General features: G+C 36.9%; 1 protein-coding gene across 1 annotated transcript in view; it reads right to left on the bottom strand.

Annotated features, from left to right (window-relative positions):
- The window catches only part of LOC150087475 (uncharacterized), a 77,139-nt gene extending 54,440 nt beyond the window's left edge, over window positions 1–22,699 (bottom strand). The window contains exons 1-3 of the mRNA XM_090372500.1: window positions 22,688–22,699; window positions 21,257–21,305; window positions 2,976–3,260 (exon numbers count right to left, since the gene is read on the bottom strand). Coding sequence (XP_090228626.1) covers window positions 2,976–3,260; window positions 21,257–21,305; window positions 22,688–22,699 — 346 coding nt within the window. The remainder of the gene's footprint in view (window positions 1–2,975; window positions 3,261–21,256; window positions 21,306–22,687) is intronic.
- Between the last annotated feature and the right edge of the window lie 425 nt (window positions 22,700–23,124).

Genomic DNA, 23,124 nt, shown 5'->3' with positions numbered 1-23,124 from the left:
ATGATTTAATAACCTTTAGCTTGTACCTCTTAGAAATCCTTAGTAGTCTTGACACCCTTGGTGATGTACTTTTGAATTCCAAAATGTTGTTTTTTATATCTTTATGGATCAGAAAGCTAACTCCACCTTCACTCCTTTCACTGTTTCTATTGGTGTACAGCAGATTTCCACTTGATAAACTTATAACTGATTCAGTTCTTCTTCTTGTTTCAGCAAAACCGATGATATTCCAATTCACATTTTCTAATTCCTTTTCCAGCTCTAATATCCTGACTTCAACGATGAGCGATCTTACATTGTAACAGGCCAAGTTCAGTTTCCGTGCATGGCAGCCTGGTAGTACCCAGAGATTCTTAGCACCCTCTGCTTCCACTCTAATCCTCTCATTGCTGCAAGAGGGGGAGTGAAAGCCACTGGGGACTGAGGGTCATTTGTTTAGGAGTGTTTGGTCTTTTCCTCTTCACGCTGACAAGGCATCTTGAAAAGAACCACTCTATACATTCGTTGTCACCTAAGTGACGTAATGCAGGACTATCTACACAGGAATATAGTTAAAATTCAGTCACAGCATGGTTCATTAAGGGGAGATCTCGCCTGACTAATCCGAATGGATACTATAATGCAGTGACAAAGGAACTGGAGGCAAAAATTAATTTTGATATCATATACTTTAATTAAAGGAAAGCTTTTGATACTGTTGTACATAAAAGACTGCTATACAAACTGGAGTTGTGTGGCATTAAGGACAAGTAACTGCTACGGATAAAGAGATGGTTGGACAAATGAATAAAGGGATGGGAGAAGACAGAGAATGGTTATTAATGGACAGTGATGTTGTGGACTAATGTTATTAGTGGAGTTCCATAGATGTGTGGAAGTTTGCCTTTAGCCAGCGGGTGGTTGGTTGGTGGAACAGACTTCTATCCTTTGTTGTGGAAGTTGATAGCCTAAATAAATGTAAGGCTGAGCTGGACAGGTTCTTGGAATGAATGGAGGGGTGAAATTGGAGTGTGTTTTTTTTTTCTTTTTTTTTTTTTTTTTTTGGCTGATGCTTCATAAGCTTGCTTTCTTGCATCATATGCCTCTGCTAATGCTAAGGTTCACTGCTGGGCCCATTGTTATTTTCTTTCTTTATTGATGATATTAACTAAGCTATTTCATGCTTAATGTCTAAGTTTGTAGATCATGCAAAAGTTTGCAGGGTGGTTAATGACAGTATCAATGTATGCTGTAATTTTTTATAGATCTTTCAACATGGTCTAGAAAAATTTGGCAGATAGGCTAAGAAATGGCAATTTAAATTTAACATTGACAAATGCAGGGTACTGCATATGGATAACAGATCCCAGAATAATGCACCAACTTTGTGGTACTACACTCAAGGTTGTGGATATGAAAAGGACCTGGGAATAATTGTGCAGTCAGATATGAAGTTCTTCTGAACAATGCAGACAAGCTGCCAGGACAGCTCATGGGATTTTGTCAATGATATACAGGAATTTTGCTAGGAAGAATAAGGAAGTGATTATTCCATTGTATAAGGCAGGTGTGTCAAACTCATTTCTGTTGCGGGCCGACAGAAATGGGTATGATTTTTGCGGGCCGCATAAAATTTTCTTAAATATTATATATTGATTCAGGATTCAGTAGCATAATCAGGATAATTAAAACTCATATGTAATTAACATTTAAATTTTTATTCAGATCTACAGAATACAAGTAATTTAGAATTTAGTATGTATAGTGAAGAAATGGGAGAAAAGTGGCTGTTAATGAACTGGTAACCAAAGGAGGGCAAGGCAGCCAAAGTAACACACCTCTATTAGTTACCATTTATTAGGAAATGTTTCAGAAATTGTTATTGTTACAAAATCCATCTTCAGTCTTTGTAGCAATTTCTGAAACGTTTCCTAATAAATTGTAACTAATAGAGGTGTGTTACTTTGGCCTTGCGCTCCTTTGGTTTTAGTATATATAATTATTATTATTATTTTATTATTATTTTTATTATTATTTTATTATTTTGGCAGTCTCCTTTCAACTGTAGCTTTCGGAGATGGCAGTCTCCTTTCTCAACGCTGTTGAGAAAGGAGACTGCCATCTCCGAAAGCTACAGTTGTTATAGTATATTTTAATTTTTAATATTCTTTAATATCTGTTTTCAGTCATATTTTAATTGTTTTTATTTATATATTTTAAATATTTTAAACTAGTTTTAATCATTTTATTGTAAATACAGTGTTTTTAGTTACAGTATTAAAATATTTTCAAGTACTAGTTGGTTTGAAGTTTAATTATTTAATATGAGTTTTCCCAGCCTTGTAGGCCTATTTAGAGAAATCAGTGACTTACTGGAGACTAGTACAGATTTAACATTTATGACCATGTGCATCCATTTAAATGTGACTGTCTTCCCAATATCACCAAGGCATCTTTCCACAAGCAACCCTCCATGTCTTATTGCAGTGGTGCTTGACTGGTTAGATGAGCAATCCGGCGAGTTTTCTATCTCCCATGGCCATCACATGTGACTAATCTCAGCTCAATTGAATATGTGTGGGATGTAGTGAAATGAGCTGTTCAGCACATGAATCCAGTTTCCTTTGAATAACTTTGTTTGTATGGGTTACCATTCAATGGAGACCCTCTGGCACCTCATGAAATCTATTCTGCAGTGTATCTTGGCCATACTAAAGATGATGCAACAAGACACTCGACAGGTGTTTATAATGCAAAGCTATCCTTAAGTGTATTTTTTTGCCCCTGGAATTACTTTTTTTTCTCATCCCCAAACCAACACTGGCAGATTAACAATCATCTGATAATCTTTCATCACTATTTCTTATTAATTTTTTTACAAAAGTAGAATATACAGTATACATAATATATACAAATGATTTGTATAATGCACACACATTATTATATATAATTTTGAGCAGGTCATCTAACTTATATAATCTCTGAAAAATACTTACTAACATATACTCTGCAAGATTCAGTTTTAAGGAGTGAACTTGTGATACTTTGATCAAATGCTTTCAAGTATTCAGAAGTAAGGCGGCATTTATAATCTCTATAACAAAATGAAAAACTTGAACATGCAATGCTTTTCTCGTTTCTACATTTTTCATGACAGTCTCTAGGTGACTGAGCGTCAACTTCAATAACCTTCATATTTTTAACATTAGTTGTTGTTTGAGGGTCAGGCAGCATAAAATTTTCGTAAGTGGAAATAAACATCTTTTCATCATTATCATCATCTGTAAAATAAAATAATAATCAGTATTATATTTGGTGAGTTAATAATGCAATCCAGTATATTTTTCAGATATTATTATGTTGATATTTATGAAGGATGATCAGAAAAGTTGAGACTAATTTCACTACACAAATGTAACTTTTTTTTACTGAACAAAACACCAACAGAAACATCTGATTTTTACAAAAAAGTGTGTCGGAAATCTACTACCACCAAATCCACTGTATAGACAGCATTAATAGTTTAAAGATTGCAGAACCATCACAGGACTGACTATATTCGAGGACTTCTATCGATATCAATAACTAATGCATTATTGATAAGATAAAGCATCTGCTATCAGCATTAGCATTAGTAGAGGCATACGATGCAAGAAAGCAAGCTTATGCAGCATCAGCCAAAAAAAAAAAAAAAAAAAAAACCCTCCCATTTCATCCCTCCATTCGTTCCAAATGCCTGTCCAGCTCAGCCTTAAATTTATTTAGGCTATTAGCTTCCACAAGAAAAGATGGAAGCCTGTTCCACCAATCAACTACGTGCTGGCTAAAGGCAAATTTCTGTACATCTATTCTACAACTATCTTTCCTCAATTTGAAACTGTGCCACCTCAGGTTCTTAGTCTGAGCAAGACGAAGAATCCCATCAGCATTCAGCTTGCTCAACCCATTCAAGGCCATATATACACCTCAATCAGATCAACTTGCAGGTGCCTACTCTCCAGCACTGCAGTTTACAGAACTTAAGCCTTTCTTGGTATGAGCACCCCTTTGTTTCCCCTCACCAATCTTGTTTCCCTTCTTTGTACTTGTTCTAACAACTCTACATCCTTCCTAAAATGAGGCCTCCAGATCTGTACACATTACTCTAGGTGTGGCCTGACCATTGCCTTGTATAATGGGATTATCACCTCCCTGTCCCTGCTAGCAAAATTCCTATATATCATTGACAAGACTCCATGACCTGCCCTGGCAGCCCATCTGCATTGCTCAGCAAACTTCATATTTGGCTGCACAATTACCCCCAGGTCTTTTTCACTTTCCACTTCCCTGAGTGTAGTACCACTCAGTGGTACGTTTCTCTTTGGTTATTGCTACCCATATGCAGTACTTTGCATTTGTCAATGTGAAACTCCAGTTGCCACTTCTCAGCCCATTTTCCCAACTTATCTAGATCCAGTTGGAGTAGCATACTGTCATTACTGTCGTTAACAACCCTGCCAACCTTTGTATCATTTTGTATATTTATCAAAATCATTGATAAATATACAAAAGAATAATGGGCCCAACACCAAACCCTGGGGAACTCCACTAATAACATTCGTCCACGAAGAGCAGTGTCCATTGATTACCACTCTCTGTTGTCTCCCACTCAACCATCCCTTTATCCATTGTAGCAGCTTACCCTTGATACCATACCTCTCCAATTTGTACAGCAGTCTTCCATGTGCAACAGTGTAGAGATAGGGACGTGATAATCCCATTATATAAGGCTTTTGTTAGACCACACTTGGAATACTGTGTTCAAGTATGGAGACCGCACCTAAAGAAAGACATCGAGCTTCTTGAAAGGGTGCAAAGACGGGTAACTCGCCTGGTGAGATCGGCAAAAGGGCGTCCTTATGAAGAAAGACTTCGAATATGTGCGTTGCAGAGTTTGGAAACTAGACACCTTAGAGGAGATTTGATTGAGGTGTTTAAGGCTCTGAGAGGCATCAGTAAAATGAATGAGGATGAAATTTTCAAGATTATAAATGATGCTAGAACTAGGGGACATAAATTCAAGTTACGGGGGGAAATGTTTAGATTGGACTGCTATTATTATTTATTATTATTATTTGGTTTTTAGGAGCATTAGCAACTAAAGCCATATTTCTCTGGGGATATGCGGTGGTCATTCCCTGAACTTTCCACATCCTCCGTATTTGGTGGTCACGGGCTCGAACCTTGGTCTAATCAAGAAGCATGTGCTACGCACTGCCGCTCCTGCCCACCTGGATACGGAGGGGCCAGATTGGACTGCAGGAAGTTTTATTTTAGCCAGCGAGTTATAAATTACTGGAATAAGTTGCTTACATGCGTGGTAGAGACTGACAGTTTGGGGAAATTCAAAGGTCATCTGGATAGTACCTTTGGGTGAGGGAAGCGCACAGGATGATAGTTTTATTTCCTTTTCTTTTTTTAATTATTATTATTTATTTATTTCTTTTTTTTTTTTTAATATTGTTTTATTCAGTTTTTTTTTTTTTTTTTTTTTTTGGCTGGTGCAGCATAAGCCATAGGCTTTCTTGCACCACCACCATCATCATCATCATCATCATCATCAGCCATTTTCAATCCACTGCAGGATGAAGGCCTCTCCAGCAACTTTCCAGATCCTCCTATTTTGAGCACTGAACATTCATTTACTACCCACAAACTCATGAATTTCATCTATCCATCTCCGCCTTTGTCTTCCAGCTTTTCTTCTAGCTCCTCTTGGATACCATTCTGTTATTTTCTTAGTCCATCTGTCATCATGTCTTCGAGCTATGTATTCTGCCCAAGACCATTTTAGTTCTTTGTTTTGATAAGAATGTCCTTTACTTGAGTTTGTTGCCTAATCCATGTGTTTCTCTTCTTATCTAACAGTCTGATTCCCAATATGATTCGTTCCATTCTTCGCTGTGTAGTTCTCAGCTTCGCTTCCATTCTTTTGGTGAGTACCCAAGTTTCACTTCCATAAGTCATGGTTGGGAGTATACATTGGTTCATTATTTTACGTTTCAGACAAACTGGGATATTGCTCTTCAGTATGTGACTATATTTCCTGAATGCTATCCATCCAAAATTTATTCTTCTCTTGACTTCCAGCCATTTATCATTATTACAGCTAATAACTTGTCCCAGATAAGTATATGACTCCACCTTTTCAATTACTGCTCCTTCAATCATTATTTCCCTTTCTGTGGCATACTTGTTCATCATTACTTTTGTTTTAGCCATAGCATTAGCATTAGCATTAGCATTAGTAGAGGCATTTGATGCAAGGAAAGCAAGCTTATGCAGCATCAGACAAAAAAAAAAAAAAAAACCCACTTCCACTTCACGCCTCTGTTCGTTCAAAATACCTGTCCCGCTGAGCCTTAAACTTATTTAGGCTATCAACCTCCACCACAAGGGATGGCAGTCTGTTCCACCAACCAACCCCCCGCTGGCTAAAGGCAAATTTCCGCACGTCTATCCTACATCTGTCTTTCCTCAATTTGAATTTATGCCCTCTCAGGTGATTTTTCTGAGCTAGAGGAAGAATCCCATCAGCATTGAGCATGCTTAAACTATTCAAGGCTTTATACACCTCTATCAGATCACCTCGCTGGTGCCTAGTCTCCAGACACTGTAATTTGCAAAACTTAAGCCTTTCTTCGTAAGAGCACCCCTTTGTTCCATTCACTAATCTTGTTGCCCTTCTCTGTACTCGTTCCAGCAGCTCTACATCCTTCTTGAAATGAGGCCTCCAGACCTGTATACAGTACTCTAGGTGTGGCCTGACCATTGCCTTATACAATGGAATAATCACCTCCTTATTCCTGCTGGAAAAATTCCTGTATATCATTGACAATACTCCATGAGCTACTCTTGCAGCCCGTCTGCATTGCTCAGAGAACTTCATATCTGCCTGCACAATCACATCCCAAGTCCCTTTCATTCTCTACCACTGTCAATGTAGTACCACAGAGTTGATACGTTGCTCTGGGGTTGCTGTTTCCCATGTGTAGTACTTTACATTTGTCAATGTTAAACTTCATTTGCCACCTCTCAGCCCATCTGCTCAACCTTTCCAGATCCTGTTGCAGCAGCATAGTGTCAGTAGTGTCCTTGACAACCCTGCCAACCTTTGTATCATCTGCAAACTTGGACATTAAGCTTGATATACCATCATCAATATCATTTATAAATACAGAAAACAATAATGGACCCAACACTGAGCCCTGAGGGACTCCACTAATAACATTAGTCCACGATGAGCAGTGTCCATTGATTACCACTCTCTGTCTTCTCCCACTCAACCACCCCTTTATCCATAGCAGCAATTTGCCTCCAATGTCACACTGCTCCAATTTGTGTAGCAGTCTTCCATGTGCAACAGTATCAAAAGCCTTTCTAAGATCCAAGTATATAATATCAAAGTTATTCCCTGCATCCAGTTCTTTTGTGACTGCATCATAGTATCCAATCAAGTTGGTCAGGCAAGACTTCCCCGTAACAAAACCATGCTGTGTCTGAGCTATAACTGAAGTCTTGTCTAAATGATCCTGCAGTGCTTCTTTAACCAGTGCCTCCATTAATTTTCCTGGAACAGAAGTTAAGCTCACAGGTCTATAATTACTTGTGTCAGATTTTGATCCTCCTTTGTGAATTGGGGTCACATTTGCACATTTCCAGTCTATGGGTACCTCCCCTGAGTCCAAGGAAGCTCTCATAATTATGGCTAAGGGTTTGCTTACTTCCTTTGCTGCCTCCTTTAATATAACTGGATAGATCCCATCCACCCTGGGTGCCTTTCTGGTGTTTATCTTCAACAGTTTCTCCTCCACTTTACTCCCAGTTATTTCAAGATTCTGTAGCTTACTGCTAGAGTTGAATACACCTCTGGCATTCCCCTTGCTGAATAACGCCTCATGTGTGAATGTCGATGCAAAATATTCATTTAGTTTGTTAGCTACCTGAGCAGGATCATCAACAGTTGACCCATCAATATCAAGTGGACCAATCTGATTCATCCCCTTCCTTCTAGAGTTTACATAAGTAAAGAACTCTTTGCTGTTTTTCTTTGCATCCCTTGCCAAGGATTTCTCATAATCTGCCTTCGCCTGCCTAACCTCCTTTGTAACTTGGTTGCATATCAACTTGTATCTATCATAGGCTTCTGTGTCATGTGTTAATTTTAAGTATCCCATGCATTTTTCTTCTCTGCCATATGCCTCATTAGTCCATCTGACATCCATTTTGGCCTAAACCTTGAACAATATTTCTTAGTTGGTATGTAAAGCCTAGTAGCTTCCAAGATAAGTTCTTTGAATGCTTCCCATTTTGAATTTGCTGTTGGTAACATCATCAGTTGGTCCCACTGTATAGAATTTAAATACTGTCTCAGTCCATCGTAGTCGCCTTTACGGAAGCAATAACCCTTCCCTTTACCCCTAATGGTAGTTACCTCTTTGAGTAAATCCCACTTCAGCACACTGTGATCACTGCCACCTAATGGTTCATTTATCTGCAGATTCTTAATGCATGAAGAATCACTGCTGATAATCAAATCAAGAGTATTACTCCCTCTAGTTGCCTCCCAAACATGCTGATGTAGAAAACAATCATCCAATAAATCCACAAAAGCCTTGCTACAGTGTGAGTGACCAGCCCCCAAATTCCAGTCAATATCTGGGAAATTAAAATCCCCCATTATAAGACTCTCTGATTTACTGGCCCACTCTATTTCTCTGTACAGTTCCTTATTATACTCATCAGAGTCATTAGGCCTATAGCACACTCTTACTCTCAATTTTGATCTCCCAATGCTTATGTCACACCAAACTGACTCAACACTGCACTGTCCAGCGATGTCGACTGGCTTCACTTCCTTGGTTTTTATGTGTTTCTTAACTAATAGCATAACCCCTCCCCCCTTCCTATCCTGTCTATCCTTTCTGTAGACGTTGTACTCCCCAAATTGCAGTTCTGCATCCCTTATATCTGTGTGATACCACGTCTCTGATATCCCAACAATATCTGCCTTTGATGTTTTGAGCAATACCTCAAATTCATCAAATTTATTTACTAAACTCCTAGCATTGGTGTACACGCAAGTATACCTGCACCTGTTTCTATTCTTAGCTACCCTAACACAACCCATGTGTTTATTTGTACCGCAATGGCTCCCAGCAGTCTCTGAAATACCATGCATCTTGTTTTTCAGGCTTCTGCTCATTCTAATAGAAGCAGTGCAAGAATCTCTTTCACCTCTGCCAGTGGCTACTGTCAATCTATTGGTCTTTGTCTTCCCCCAAGCTAGCAGTTTTCCGACCCACCTAACACTGCCTCGATAGCATCAGCAAATATTCTTGCACCCTTTCTATTTAAGTGTATCCCATCCCTGTAGAAGCAATCTCTTCTGTTAACAAGTACAGTCCAGGCTGAAAAAAATTCTACCCCTTGAGCCTTGCACAATCTTTCCAGGGCCGAATTGATCGACAAGGCTCTCATCATATACTCCCTCCTATCGTGTCTGGGCAGAATTGCAGACACTTTCAAATTCAACCCTAATTCTCGGCTTTTGTTCAACAGTGACCTGTACTTGTTAAGTAATTCTGCCGGTCTCCTACTCTTAATATTATTAGTGCCAACGTGTACAACTATATCACCTTTTGTGCCCTTAAAAGATGATATTCGCTCTACAACGTCATCAACCTTTGCCCCTGGCAGACATACCCTGGTCCTGTTCCACCTATCTTTTTTACAAAGCATGTTCCCCGTTTCCCTGACAATAGAGTCACCAACAACTACTAGTTCCTTCGGGACCAGCGCATTCTGCCTTGGGGGTTGTCTCTGTGTCACGCGATGCCCAAGTGCAAGCTCTGGCGTTGATGTGGGCAGCTGAGAGCTTGATGGGCCCCTCAATTTAGTTTCTTCGAGGGCATCCACCCTGTCCTTCAAGCTCTCATATAGGCCCACAAGAACGCCGAGTTGTTGCCTGATATCGATACACTTCTTGCATCGCGCACACACAAAGACATCCCCCTTGGCAGTATCATGTCCCGTACCCGATTGCTGTGCAAACATCAAGCAAACAGTGCATTTTATAAGGCTGTGAGTCAGAGGACAACTGCCCCCCTCAGTTCTGCTCTGAGCCACAGCGCTTCCATTAGCTTGAGCCTTTTGCTTTGCTGCTCTGGTCTGAGTCATGATTCTATTAATTTATTAATTAATTATAATTAATTATGTTATGTTATTAATTATGTTAAATATAATTAATTATATTACGTTTGTAATCTAAGTCGTTATATGTATTTATTTAAACGTACAATTTAACTGCTAACGAAGTTCAACTAATGCTATCTAGTACGGCATACAACTATCGTATCACAATGGCGGGAAAATTACGAATGCTAGCGGAGTTGAAACACGTGGAAACCTTTACCGATACTTTTATGCAATTACAAGGCCGAGTAAAGAATAAATACACCAAGTTAATCAGAAAATCACAAAATAATGTTATACTACTAAATTTAAATCAAAAGTTTTAGAAAAACAATAATTTCAAATCAATAAATAAGAAAAATCCACTTAGAGGCTTGGAACACGACCGTCTCTAGTAGCTTCGTCAGCAGAAATCCATATTCATCTTTAGTCCAAAATCCTTACTAGCTGTGCATAACTGATTAAGATTTTCCTCTAATTCTTTGGGATCATGGCTTATGACCACAATGTCATCTGCAAATCGTAAATGGTTTAGGTACTCTCCGTTCACATTGACTCCTTTCTGCGACCGGTCTAATCTTCTGAAAGCTTCCTCAAGGGCAGCAGTAAACAGCTTCGGAGATATTGTGTCTCCTTGTCGAACTCCTTTCTCAATTTTAAATTTCCTACTGTCTTTGTCTTGTCTAATAAAGGAGGTAGCACTCTCGTATATTTTCTTCAAAATCATAATATATGGGGTATCAATGCCTTGTCTTTCCAGTACCCGAAACATTGCCTTATGCTGTATGGAGTCAAATGCCTTTTCATAATCCACAAATGCCAGGCATAATGGTATTTTATATTCATTTGCTTTCTCCATTAGCTGTGATATTACATGAAGGTGATCCATAGTTGAGAATCCTGTCCTAAAGCCAGCTTGCTCTTTCGGTTGATTCTCATCAAGTATTCTTTCTAATCTGTTAGTAATGACCCTTGTGAACAACTTGTAGATGTGGGATAACAAGCTAATTGGTCTATAATTTCCAATTTCTGATTTATCTCCTTTCTTATGCAGCAAAACTATGATTGCATTCTTCCACTGCTTAGGCGTCACACCTTTTCTAATGCACTTTGTGAAGAGCCTTGCCAGTTTTTGTGTTATGTCTCTTCCTCCCAATTTTAACAACTCTACAGTAACTTCATCTTCCCCCGGGGCTTTCTGATTCTTCATTTTCTTCAATGCATGTTCTACCTCATCAGGAAGAATATTGGGTATGTCGTATGTGTTGCTACTTTGCAATCCATCTTCCCCACTGCTGGCATCATTCCCCTGCTCCTTGTATAATTCTCTATAGTAGTCTTCTACTATTTGAATTATGCCTTCTCTGTTTATAAGTACACCATCGCTTTTCTTCAATTTCAGTATCATTTGTCTTTCTGTATTACTGCTCATGGCTGCTGATTTAAATCCTTTGTTTTCCCTTAATGCTTGTTCTACTTTTCTTGTGTTAAATCTTCTTATGTCTCTTTGAGTCCTCTGATTAATCCTCTGAGTCTCTTTCTAATGGCTTTGCATAACTCAGTATACTCAATTTTCTCCCTGTCAGTGTTTTTCTTGCTTTTCATTTGTCGTCTTCGGTTCATCATGACAAGTGTTTCTTGACTAATTTTTTCTTCTTTGGATTTCTTTTTCCCTATAGGTTTCTTGGGCTTTATCACTTTCAAAAAGTTGTAATATTCCTCGTCGATATCTTGGTCCTCAGCAGTCTGCAGAAGCTCATACTTGTTCTTAAGTTCCAGTACATACTGCTTTTTCTCCTCTTCTGTTATCTCAAAGACCTTTGTATTATTTACTCGAGTCAGTTTTTTCCTTTCCTTTCCTACATCTATATCAAGTGTACATCTTACCATTCTGTGCACTTCCAACCTTTACCTTATTCAGGACGGTAACATCATTCACAATATATCTTCTGTTAGTGAGGATGAAGTCGATTTCATTAGTAGTTAATCCATTTGGACTCTTCCATGTCCACTTTCTGTTCACCCTTTTCTTGAAAAAAGTGTTCATTACTGACAGTCCTTGAGATTCTGCAAATTCCACAAGTCTTTCACCTCTTTCATTTCTTTCACCAATTCCAAAATTTCCTATAGTTCCCCTTTCTGCGCTGTTTTGTCTTTTTCCAACCTTAGCATTGAAGTCCCCCATAATAATAGTGTAGTGGGTTTTCTACTCACTAGAAGACTCTCATTTTCGGTGTACATTTCTTCAACCTCTTCATCATCATGTCTCGATGTTGGTGCATAAATCATTATAATCTTTAGCTTGTATCTCTTAGAAATCTTGAGTCTTGACACTCTTGGTGATGTACTTTTGAATTCCAAAATGTTGTTTTTAAAATCTTTATGGACCAGAAACCCAACTCCACCTTCACTCCTTTCACTGTTTCCATTGGTGTACAGCAGATTTCCACTTGATAAACTTATAAGTGATTCATTTCTTCTTCTTGTTTCAGCCAAACCGATGATATTCCAATTCACATTTTCTAATTCCTTTTCCAGCTCTAATATCCTGTCTTCACCGATGAGTGTTCTTACGTTATAACAGGCCAAGTTCAGTTTCCATGCATGGCAGCCTGGTCATACCCAGAGATTCTTAGCACCCTCTGCTTCCACTCTAATCCTCTCGCTGCCGTAAGAGGGAGAGTGAAAGCTGCTGGGGACTGAGGGCCATTTGTTTCTTCGTGCTTTCATATTGCTGGAGGGTTTGGTCTTTTCCTCTTCACGCTGACCAGGCGTCTTGAAGAGAACCACTCTACACGTTCGTTTCCACCTAAGTGACGTAACAGGGCTTACCATCGAGGTGTGCATGAGTGGATTTTAGGGAGGCAGGCCAACCGGACTTCTCCTAAATCTTCTGTAATAGAGAGATATTGGATCCATCAGTGTTTTAGGCTGAGTGTCTGATAACACACAGGATACCTGTTCCCCTCTAAGCCCCTTCTTGCACCATGCGGCCATTACTAATACTAATACTAGTATCAAAAGCTTTCCTGAAATCCAAGTATATGATATCAAAATTATTTTTGGCATTCAGTTCCTTTGTGACCACATCATAATTAAACAATCAAATTAGTCAGACAAGACCTACCTTTGACAAACCCATACTGTGTCTTAACTATTACTGCAGTCTTGTCTAGATGATCCTGCAATGTTTCTTTAACCAGTCTTTCACCTCTGATTCCATTGTTTTCCCCAGAACATAAGTTAAACTAACAGGTCTGTAGTTACTTGTGTCACCTTTTGAACCTCCTTTGTGAATTGGTGATACATTTTCACATCTCAGTCTGTGGTGACTTCTCCTTAGTCCAAGGATGCTCTCATAATTATGGCTGATTTGCTTACTTCCCTTGCTGCCTCCTTTAATATAACTGGATAGATCCCACCCAGGTGCCTTCCTTAACTTCAACAATTACTCCTCCACTTTGCTCTCAAGTATTACAAAATCACTTATCTCCCTGTTTGCATTTGATAAACTTCTGGCACTATTATTCTTGAAGGCAGGTGAATTATAGTCAGAAAGCTTGCAGAGGCCTCAGATATTAGTTATGGGAGCATACAATGCATTCTGAAAAAATGTTTAGGAATGACATGAGCTTATTCACGATGGGTCCTTCAACTCTTTACTACTGAAATAAGGAAAGTTATAGTTGACATTGCATTTGCCTCAAAAACAACTAATGATATCAAAAAAATTAATTTTTAAGAATATAACTGGAAGTGAGTCCTGGATCCACCACCACAATCCTGAATCAAAACAACAAAGTTTGCAGTAGAAGCATAAAACATTTCCACCTCCAAACAAGGCATGGTCTGTAAAGTCTGCTGAAAACATATTATCATTACCTTTTTCATATTGTGGAAAAACATTTTATTGTGACTAGACAATATTACAATGAAGTTCTTAAGAAATTAAATATAGAGTAGACCAGAAAAGACATGACATGAAGTTGCTGGATGGCTACTGCATCATGCTGCTCTTGCATTGTCTCAACACTCTTGCATAGCAGAGCTTCAATAGTTCAGAAGAAGACATGAATTGAGTATCAGACCCCCCCTCCCTCCCTGCAGAACAGATCTTGCCCCTTGTGCCTTTTTTCTATTTCTTGAGCTTAAGAGCTAAGAATGTCACTAATTGTATCTTAAATTGTCTCTAAAACAATGGCTTCTCTGATATATTCAGGAAATAGGCAGAGAGATGGGACAAGTGTATTGAACTAAGTTTGAACCAAAAAAGAATAACCATCAGAAGATCAAGAAAACATTTTATATTTTAAATTTAACTTCTCTCAATCTTTTTTGATCAAATTCTAATAATATTTTATATATGGTCTCTGTGTCTCAGTTTTAATGGTGTCATAAAAATTAATAATGGAAAAAAAACACTTAATATCTAAATAGTAACGAATGGGTCTGGTGTACTGGGGTCCATGGTTGAGAAAAATAGATACGTGCAATGATAACCCAGTTTAATGTAATATAATAAAGTATATAATAATAAGTAACAGGTAGTAGCTTTCAAGACTAATGAGTCTCTTTTTTTTTTTTTTTTTTTTTCAACTGATTTAAATACAACGGATAAGTGCAATGAGGCACGTTATTCATTTACTCCACTGATCATCTAGCATTAAAACGGTTGTCTCTAGGATGGGGTGTAGACGTATGCCTTTGTGGCCCAAAAATGTTCCGTGACTGTGGACTGGTCAGTTTTGGCAAGCCAGATTGCTCTGTTCCGTAACGCGATCTTGGAGACGTCTTGATGTTTCTCCTATTACAGTATGTATCTATTACAGGCAAAAGAACTCACATCCCACCCAAGACCACCGAACCGAGATGGTATACCGTCCGCCTACATTCCCTATTATCCAGGCGTGTCAGGAGATGGATCTCGAAAATTCTTAGAAATTACAACATCAAATGCGTGCAGTTACCCTGCAGAAACCTACGTTCACTTGTCTCCAGTGTGAAGACCCCTTCACACCTCTCTTATGCAGCAATGTAGTATATCGCATCACCTGTAGAGACTGTGACAGCTGCTACATAGGAGAAACATCAAGAAGTCTCCAAGATCGCCTTACGGAACATGACAGAGCAATCCAGCTTGCCAAAACTGACCAGTCCGCAGTCGTGGAACATTTTTGGGCCACAAACCACGATCTTGATCCCAAACGTGACTTTGAAATAGTAGACCACTCACGACACTTTTGCCACCGCCTATGGCTAGTCACTTAACATATTAAACAATCCAAAGGCAATAAACCACCACAAAGGCATACGTCTACACCCCATCCTAGAGACAACCGTTTTAATGCTGGATGATCAGTGGAGTAAAAAACAGCGCCCATCTGTGCAACAACAATAGTAAATGAATAATGTGCCTCACTCAGCTCATTGCACTTATCCGTTGTATTTAAATCAGTTGGAAAAAAAAAAAAAAAGAGACTCATTAGTCTTGAAAGCTACTAATGAGTCTCTTAATGAGTCCTGGTGAATGCCTCACCAGGTTTTAAGATGAGAAAATAGCAAGTTACAATTGCTATGTGTGCAAATGCTACTGGGACACCAGATCGTCCATGCTCATTATTGGCAAGTTGAAAAAATTGAGAGCATTTAAAAATCTGTCTAATTTTCCTGTTTTTATAAAAATCATAAAAATGCCTAGATGAATGTTTCTGTTTTCTGAGATTGGTTTATAATTTTTTTATTTAATTAATCTTAATTATTTAATTTAATTGTAAAGTAAGATTAAATTTATTTAATCTTACTTTACGATTAAATTACATTCAATTTTCCAGAAAATTTGGCTATCCGGAAGAGGCCTGACATCAGGCGCCTCCATAGTCAGGTGGACAGGAGCAGCAGTGTGTAGCACACGCTTCTTGATTAGACCAGGGTTCGAGCCTGTGACCACCAAATACGGAGGATGCGGAAAGGTCAGGGAATGACCACCGCATATCCCCGGAGCAATATGGCCTTAGTTGCTAATGCTCCTAAAAAAAAAAATAAATAAATAAAATAAAAAAATAATAGGTCTGACATCAATTATTCCCGATAACTGAAGCTCTACTGCAATTTAAATATGACCAAAACTGATTACAGTTTTGGTTATACTTAAATATAGCCAAAATTCCTGAACAACTGGCAGACTACCCATTCTTTTCAGTGAAAAATTAAAAAAACAGAAAAATTTTCTCAGTTTTCTGTTGATGAGTATGGATGTTTCAGTTGCACCTGCTATGCAGTACATATAATTATCTTTGTTTTAAATGGTTTAACCATTTGTCACTCATTTGAAGAGAGAGGTCTGGATTTGAATCCCATTGGAGACTGCAGGGATTTTTAAAGAACCAAGCATGGATCTAGTTAGCCAGTCTGTGGTGGAGCGGTTCCTATAAATTATTCCAGGTTTTTCAGCTGCACAACATTCAAATCAGCCCATGAACACACACTTGTACAGATATAACACACATATAATGTGCTAATATGCTATATAAATAATAATAACAACTTTGTTTTAATTCAAGGTAGTTTAATTCATATTAGGACTCTCACTGACTAGAGTGTAGCATGTTAGCAGTTCCATAGTTTAATCAGTTTTGAACACATAATTCCTGTGAAACCAAAGCTGCTAATCATGGAAAAAGTTCAGGACTTTAGGTTTCTTATATCCATACAGAACTGGTAGCTGGCATATAATCAGTTTACACAATATTTAAATTACTGAGGAAGGAGTTCAGACAATAATGATTTAATTTCTAAAGAAATGTAAATTCTTCCATATTTAATAAATTTAGATATTAAGTGAGAAAAATAGATACGTACAATGATAACTCAGTTTAATGTAATATAATAAAATATATAATAATAAGTATTTGTTACAATTGCTATGTGTGCAATAATAATAAGTTATTGCACACATAGCAATTGTAACTTGCTATTTTCTCATCTTAAAACCTGGTGAGGCATTTCTCTTTTAGTAGCCAGGGTTTTTTCTCGGTAATGCTTTCCATAATAAGCCTGTCTCATCAACATTATAAATGTTTTCTTTCTCTTAATTTGCTATAACTGAAGCAAACTTACTTTTAAAGGACACCACTGCCAATTCAGCTACAGAAAGTTTCTCACCTTGAATATCTAATTCACATATACTGTGTCTCAGTTTAAAGTTTTTCAGCCAACCTGTGCTTGCCTTAAAATTTTCATTACCTCTTAATTTTCAATTAAAATCCAATACTTTTTCATACAACATTGGGCCAGACACTAGTTCACCTAAACTTCGCTTCTGAAAAAACCACAAAGTGCACTCTCTAAAGTGGCACTTTCAGGTTTCAACATTGTCTTTTTTCTGCTAGATCCTCCTACACTATCCATAATCAACACAAATTCTGTTATAGCACTGGAATTTTTCTTGATGTTGTAAATTGTTGAAGTCCCAACACTAAACTCTTTGGAGAGATTTCCTAAATTTTCACCTTTTCTAATTCTATTAATAATTTCCATTTTTTGTTGCAACGTTAAAACTGCGCTTCTTTTTGTTCACATTTTACAGTAAAAAATTTGAGAAAAATAATAAATTGCACAGTATCAGGCCGATATTATTCTTACCTAATCTGGAGCTAAACTAATCTGAAATTCATTCATGGGGTCCGAGAAATCCCAGTAGTCTCTGATATTTTTCTAAAGCACATTTCTGAAGGTCACAGAATTCTAGAGGTCACGACCATAAAACAATAAAACAATTTGCAATTTTCAATTTATTGGGCTTTTTTTGTACAATCTGTTATAAATGGGTAGTAAATTCGATCTTTCACTTATTAGAATCAAAATTCAGTTTGTAAACATGATTACTATAACCAGCGCTTACTGTACTACCGTTAATAATAAAAAAAAAAAAAAAAAAAAAAGATCAGCCTTTCAAATTATTCCAGATAACTGACGTTCCGGATAACCGATGTTCTACTGTACTTACGAAGCAATAATTTTGTTTTTTTGTAGTAATTTTGAAGGAGTAAATTTTGTTCAACTTTCCATTTTTAGGTTTCAATTTTAAGAAAAATCATAAAAATACCTTTGTTTTTCTATATTGTAATCCATTCTATGGACCTGGCAAAAACTGAGTAAAAGAGAATGCTTACAAAGAAGTTACAAAGTCTCGCTACCCCACTTCATTATCTATTATGATGTAAAATTTCATTTTAGGAAAATTTTACTGATAAGATCATAATCATAATTTAATAATAAAGTCTGCATTTTGTAAAGACCTTATACCATATGCTAATAAAAAATAAAAAAACATACAGATAACTAAAACATAAAAAGGAAGGAATGCAATAAGCAATATAATAAGATAAAATTGAATATTTTATATTTTAATTAATTTATATAATGTTCCTCATCTCTTCATTTTCCTTTATTCCTTTTTTTTCTGATTTTTATAACAAATGATCAATTGATTTTTATTCTATATTAATATATCTGTAAGCTGTCTTTCAAGATGTGCACTTTAAGGCTATGACTGGTCACTCAAGGGAAGCAACAAATATTATTCTCAATCAGGAATGTTTATTAAGCAAGCGAGAGAGAGAGAGAGTAATAGTGATAGCATCCCTCTCTCTTGTATTTGCAATTTAGCTAAAATAATTCTACATCAATAACTGTGTTTATTGACCAATCTAATGGACAGGTAGAGAACATCCTATCCAGTGATGAAATTCTATTGGCCATTGGGACAAGTGTAAGTTTCTGCCTAGTTTATCTAGACAGAAGGTGCCAGGCAACTTCATCCTAAATGGAAGGCATATGGCATACTCCTGAGAATATTTTAGACAATGTAGTCAAAGATTTAATTTGAATTAGTTTTACAATGGGAATCAAATTTATATTACTGTACATGACCAACATGGATGAAACATAAGTGAAATTTTCATTTTAAAATGCACCTTAAAACATTAGATATGCACTGCTAATAGTTCCTTCAGATTTCACTTAGCTGGTTACCACACAGAGTTCACTGTCATCACAGCATAGAGGGAAAATGTTCTGCAGTAAAATATTTCAGCTGGGTGCAGAATCAGAGACCTGGAGAAGATTTTATCTTAGATCTCAGCAGTGTCTCAAGTATTTGATTTTTAACTTTCTAATGTGACCAGAAAAGAACAGTTCTGAGTAAAAAAAAAAAAATTAAAACAGTTAGAGGCAAAAAACAACTTCGATAATATATATCCAGACTTCAGTAAAGTTTTTGATGTAGTACACGTGAAAGGACTTATATAAACTGAAGAAAACAGTGTTTTCTAGTAAGATCCTTTGTTGGATCAAGAGTGGGCTAATATAGGAGGCTGTATCAAATCTTAAAATTATTTAGTTGTCAGAAATGTATATGCATACCTTTATCTATGCTCTCCAACCTACTCACATATTCTAACTTAGCCTAATAAGCTAATCTTAGTAGAAATTTACCAATTCTGAAAGGGTGCATTACTTTGGTTCACAAGCTGCAGTCTGAAACCACTGTTATGCAACAAGGGTTTAAATAGATGCGACCAGGTAAACCAATAATTCTGTAATGGTACAGAAATTTCATAAAGGATGCCTGTCTGTGCAATCATCCTAGCTGAGGTACTGCTGAACAAAAGTAATATTACGTGGAGTCAAAAGATATATGTATGACATGCCAGTTGTGAGCGTAACATGTCAGGGTCAGCGGCGTGTAATGTGTTACACTGCCATCTGAGGATGATAAAGGATGAAATTGTGTTGGTAAATTCCTCTATGATTACAATTTTACAATTAGGCCACAATCTGCTGCATCACACGCATTTTTTGGTTGGTGAATAAAAACTTGAAGATATAAAAACTCCTTTATCAACTGAAAGTGGCTTCAGGTTTGTATCATGTACCCTATTCACACAATAATGATTTAGTTTTGTAAAGGAGCTTTGTGGATGATCTGTATTATACAATAAATATCATAATATCATATTCATTTATATACTGAACATCTTTACTAAATTATTTCAGTTTATTTCTCTACCATTCACACAAACGTACACACATTTTTTGGCGGTGCCTCTGTAGCCAGGTGGGCAGGAACAGCAGTGCGTAGCACACGCTTCTTGATTAGACCAGGGTTCCAGCCCCTGCCCACCAAATACGGAGGATGCGGAAAGGTCAGGGAATAACCACCGCATATCTCCGGAGCAATATGGCCTTAGCTGCTAATGCTCCTAAAAAACCAAATAACAACACATTTTTTGTGTTTCATTTTATTCAGAAGATGGCTGTTGGTATCATAAATAAGAATTTATACTATGATTTTTAGTGTTTTCCACCAACCATGGAATAAAACGAAAGACGAAAAACCCAAATTTTTAAAATATTTAATATTTACAATAAATTATTTACAAACAAAATATTTCTGATAGTAATTTTAAAATAAAACAACTGTGATATACAGGATAATAATAAAATGCCGAATTTAAAATGCAATAAAATATACTAGGTTAAAAGCGCTAAAATACTAACTGAAGCTTTCAAAGGCTTCTGCCTTCTTTCTCAACAGTGTTGAGACTGTTGAGACTCACTGTTGAGAAAGAAGGCAGAAGCCTTTGAAAGCTTCAGTTAGTATTTTAGCGCTTTTAACCTTGTATATTTTATTGCATTTTAAATTCGGCATTTTATTATTATCCTGTATATCACAGTTGTTTTATTTTAAAATTACTATCAGTAATATTTTGTTTGTAAATAATTTATTGTAAATATTAAATATTTTAAAAATTTGGGTTTTTCATCTTTCGTTTTATTCCATGGTTGGTGGAAAACACTAAAAATCATAGTATGAGTATACCCAACCCCAGAGGCCTATTTGAAGAACTGTTAAGAATTTATTTTCAAGAAACATGAAAAACTATAAATAATGTAAATGTAATGGAATAATTCTTGAATTCCATTTACGGATCTTATTCTATATTGTGCTGTATTATTACTCTCTTAAAATGAGAATACTTACTTGTATATGGATTTTCTCCAACAGAAAGTATTTCAGCTGTTACTTTGATCTAAAAAAAAAAAAAAATTACTCAAAAATAAAGTACTGAACACAAAAATTAATACAAGTACACTAAATATGTTTAATTAAAGAATGCAGAAGGGAAAATAAAGGATAACTGTACATTAATGAATTAATGTTTTTAAAGTTAATTATTTTATCAATAATTCCCTTCTGTTTCTCAACTGCTTAGACTCTGCACCATTCAAATAAACACTCTAAAGATTGATTGGCTAGTGAAAATATTAGCCTACAGGCAGGCATACAAGTTAGTGCAATTGCATCATTTCTGTATGTAGCCAGCTACTTAAGTAGTTATAAATTGGCATCATTAAGTAGTAGTAATAATAGTGGCATATGATGCAAGAAAGCAAGCACATGAGCTTATGTAGCATCAGCCAAAAAAAAAAATTTACACAACAATTCCCTCTAAATGTGTGTCCAGTTCCTCCTTAAATTTATTTAACCTATCAATTCCCATGACAGATGGAAGTTGTTCCAGCAATTAACCACCCGCTGGCCAAAGGCAAATTTCTGCACATCTATTCTACATCTGTCTTTCCTCAATTTGAATTTATGCCCCCTTAGGTTTGTAATCTGAAAAAGTGGAAGAATCCCATCAGAATTCAGTGTGCTCAACCCATTCAAGGCCTTATACACCTCAATCAGATCACCTCGCAGGTGCCTAGTCTCCAGCCATTGCAATTTGTAGAACTTAAGCCTCTCTTGGTAAGAGGATCTCTTCATTCCCCTCACCAATCTTGTTGCCCTTCTCTGTACACGCTCAAGTAAATCTACATCCATCCTAAAATGAGGCCTCCAGACCTGTATGCAGTACTCAAGGCATGGTCTGACCATTGCCTTTTACAGAGGGACAATCACCTCCTTTTTCCTGCTAGCAAAATTCCTGTATATCATTGAAAAAACCCCATGACCTGCCCTGGCAGCCAGTTTGCATTGCTCAGAAACCTTCATATCTGACTGCACAATTACTCCCAGGTCTTTTTCATTTTCTACCACCTTAAGTGTAATACCACACAGTTGGTACATTCCTCTAGGGTTACTTATACCCATATGCAGTACTTTGCATTTGTCAATGTTAGTTGCCACTTCTCAGCCCATCTTCCCAAATTTTCTAGATCCTGTTGCAGTAGCACACTGCCATTACTGTCATTAACAACCCTGCCAACCTTTGTATCATCTGCAAACTTTGACACTAAGCCTGATATACCTTCATCAATATCACTGATAAATATACAAAACAACAGTGGACCCACATCGAACTCTGTGGAACTCCACTAATAACATTAGTCCACAAAGAGCAGCGCCCATTAATTACCACCCTCTGTCTTCTCCCACTCAACCATCCTTTTATTCATTGTAGCAACTTACCCTTAATACCATTCTGCTCAGAGGCAGATTAAGCGGTAAACGGACTAAGCGGCTGCGTAGGGCCCGGAATACTAAGGGGCCCGAGGTCTGAAAATGTCTTTTCATTAGGATTCGAGGAAAATTATGTTTTTTTGTATACAATCAACCCTCCTATAATGTGGTATTATTTAAACTTTTGAAAGGAATTTATTTGAGTTTTGGTGGGATTTTAACTTTTAACTGGACATCAGGGGATGAAACTAGTATAGCATAAATAGGCCCAAATTAAGTAAATATATAAATTTTTTTAATTACACAAAAAAATCGACCCCTCCCAAAATAATAATTTGATTTAAATTTAAATACGATTTATGATATGTGGAAAGAGGGCTACATAAAAAATAAAAATTTGAGGTTTGTAATTTTTTTTTAGTTTAAAAGCAAATTGCCCTGACAGG

This window comes from Mastigoproctus giganteus, chromosome 4 (genome assembly GCF_048544385.1).
Source record: "Mastigoproctus giganteus isolate SK-2022 chromosome 4, ASM4854438v1, whole genome shotgun sequence".
Classification (NCBI taxonomy): Eukaryota; Metazoa; Arthropoda; class Arachnida; order Uropygi; family Thelyphonidae; genus Mastigoproctus; species Mastigoproctus giganteus.
This window is presented reverse-complemented; position numbering and strand designations above follow the sequence as displayed.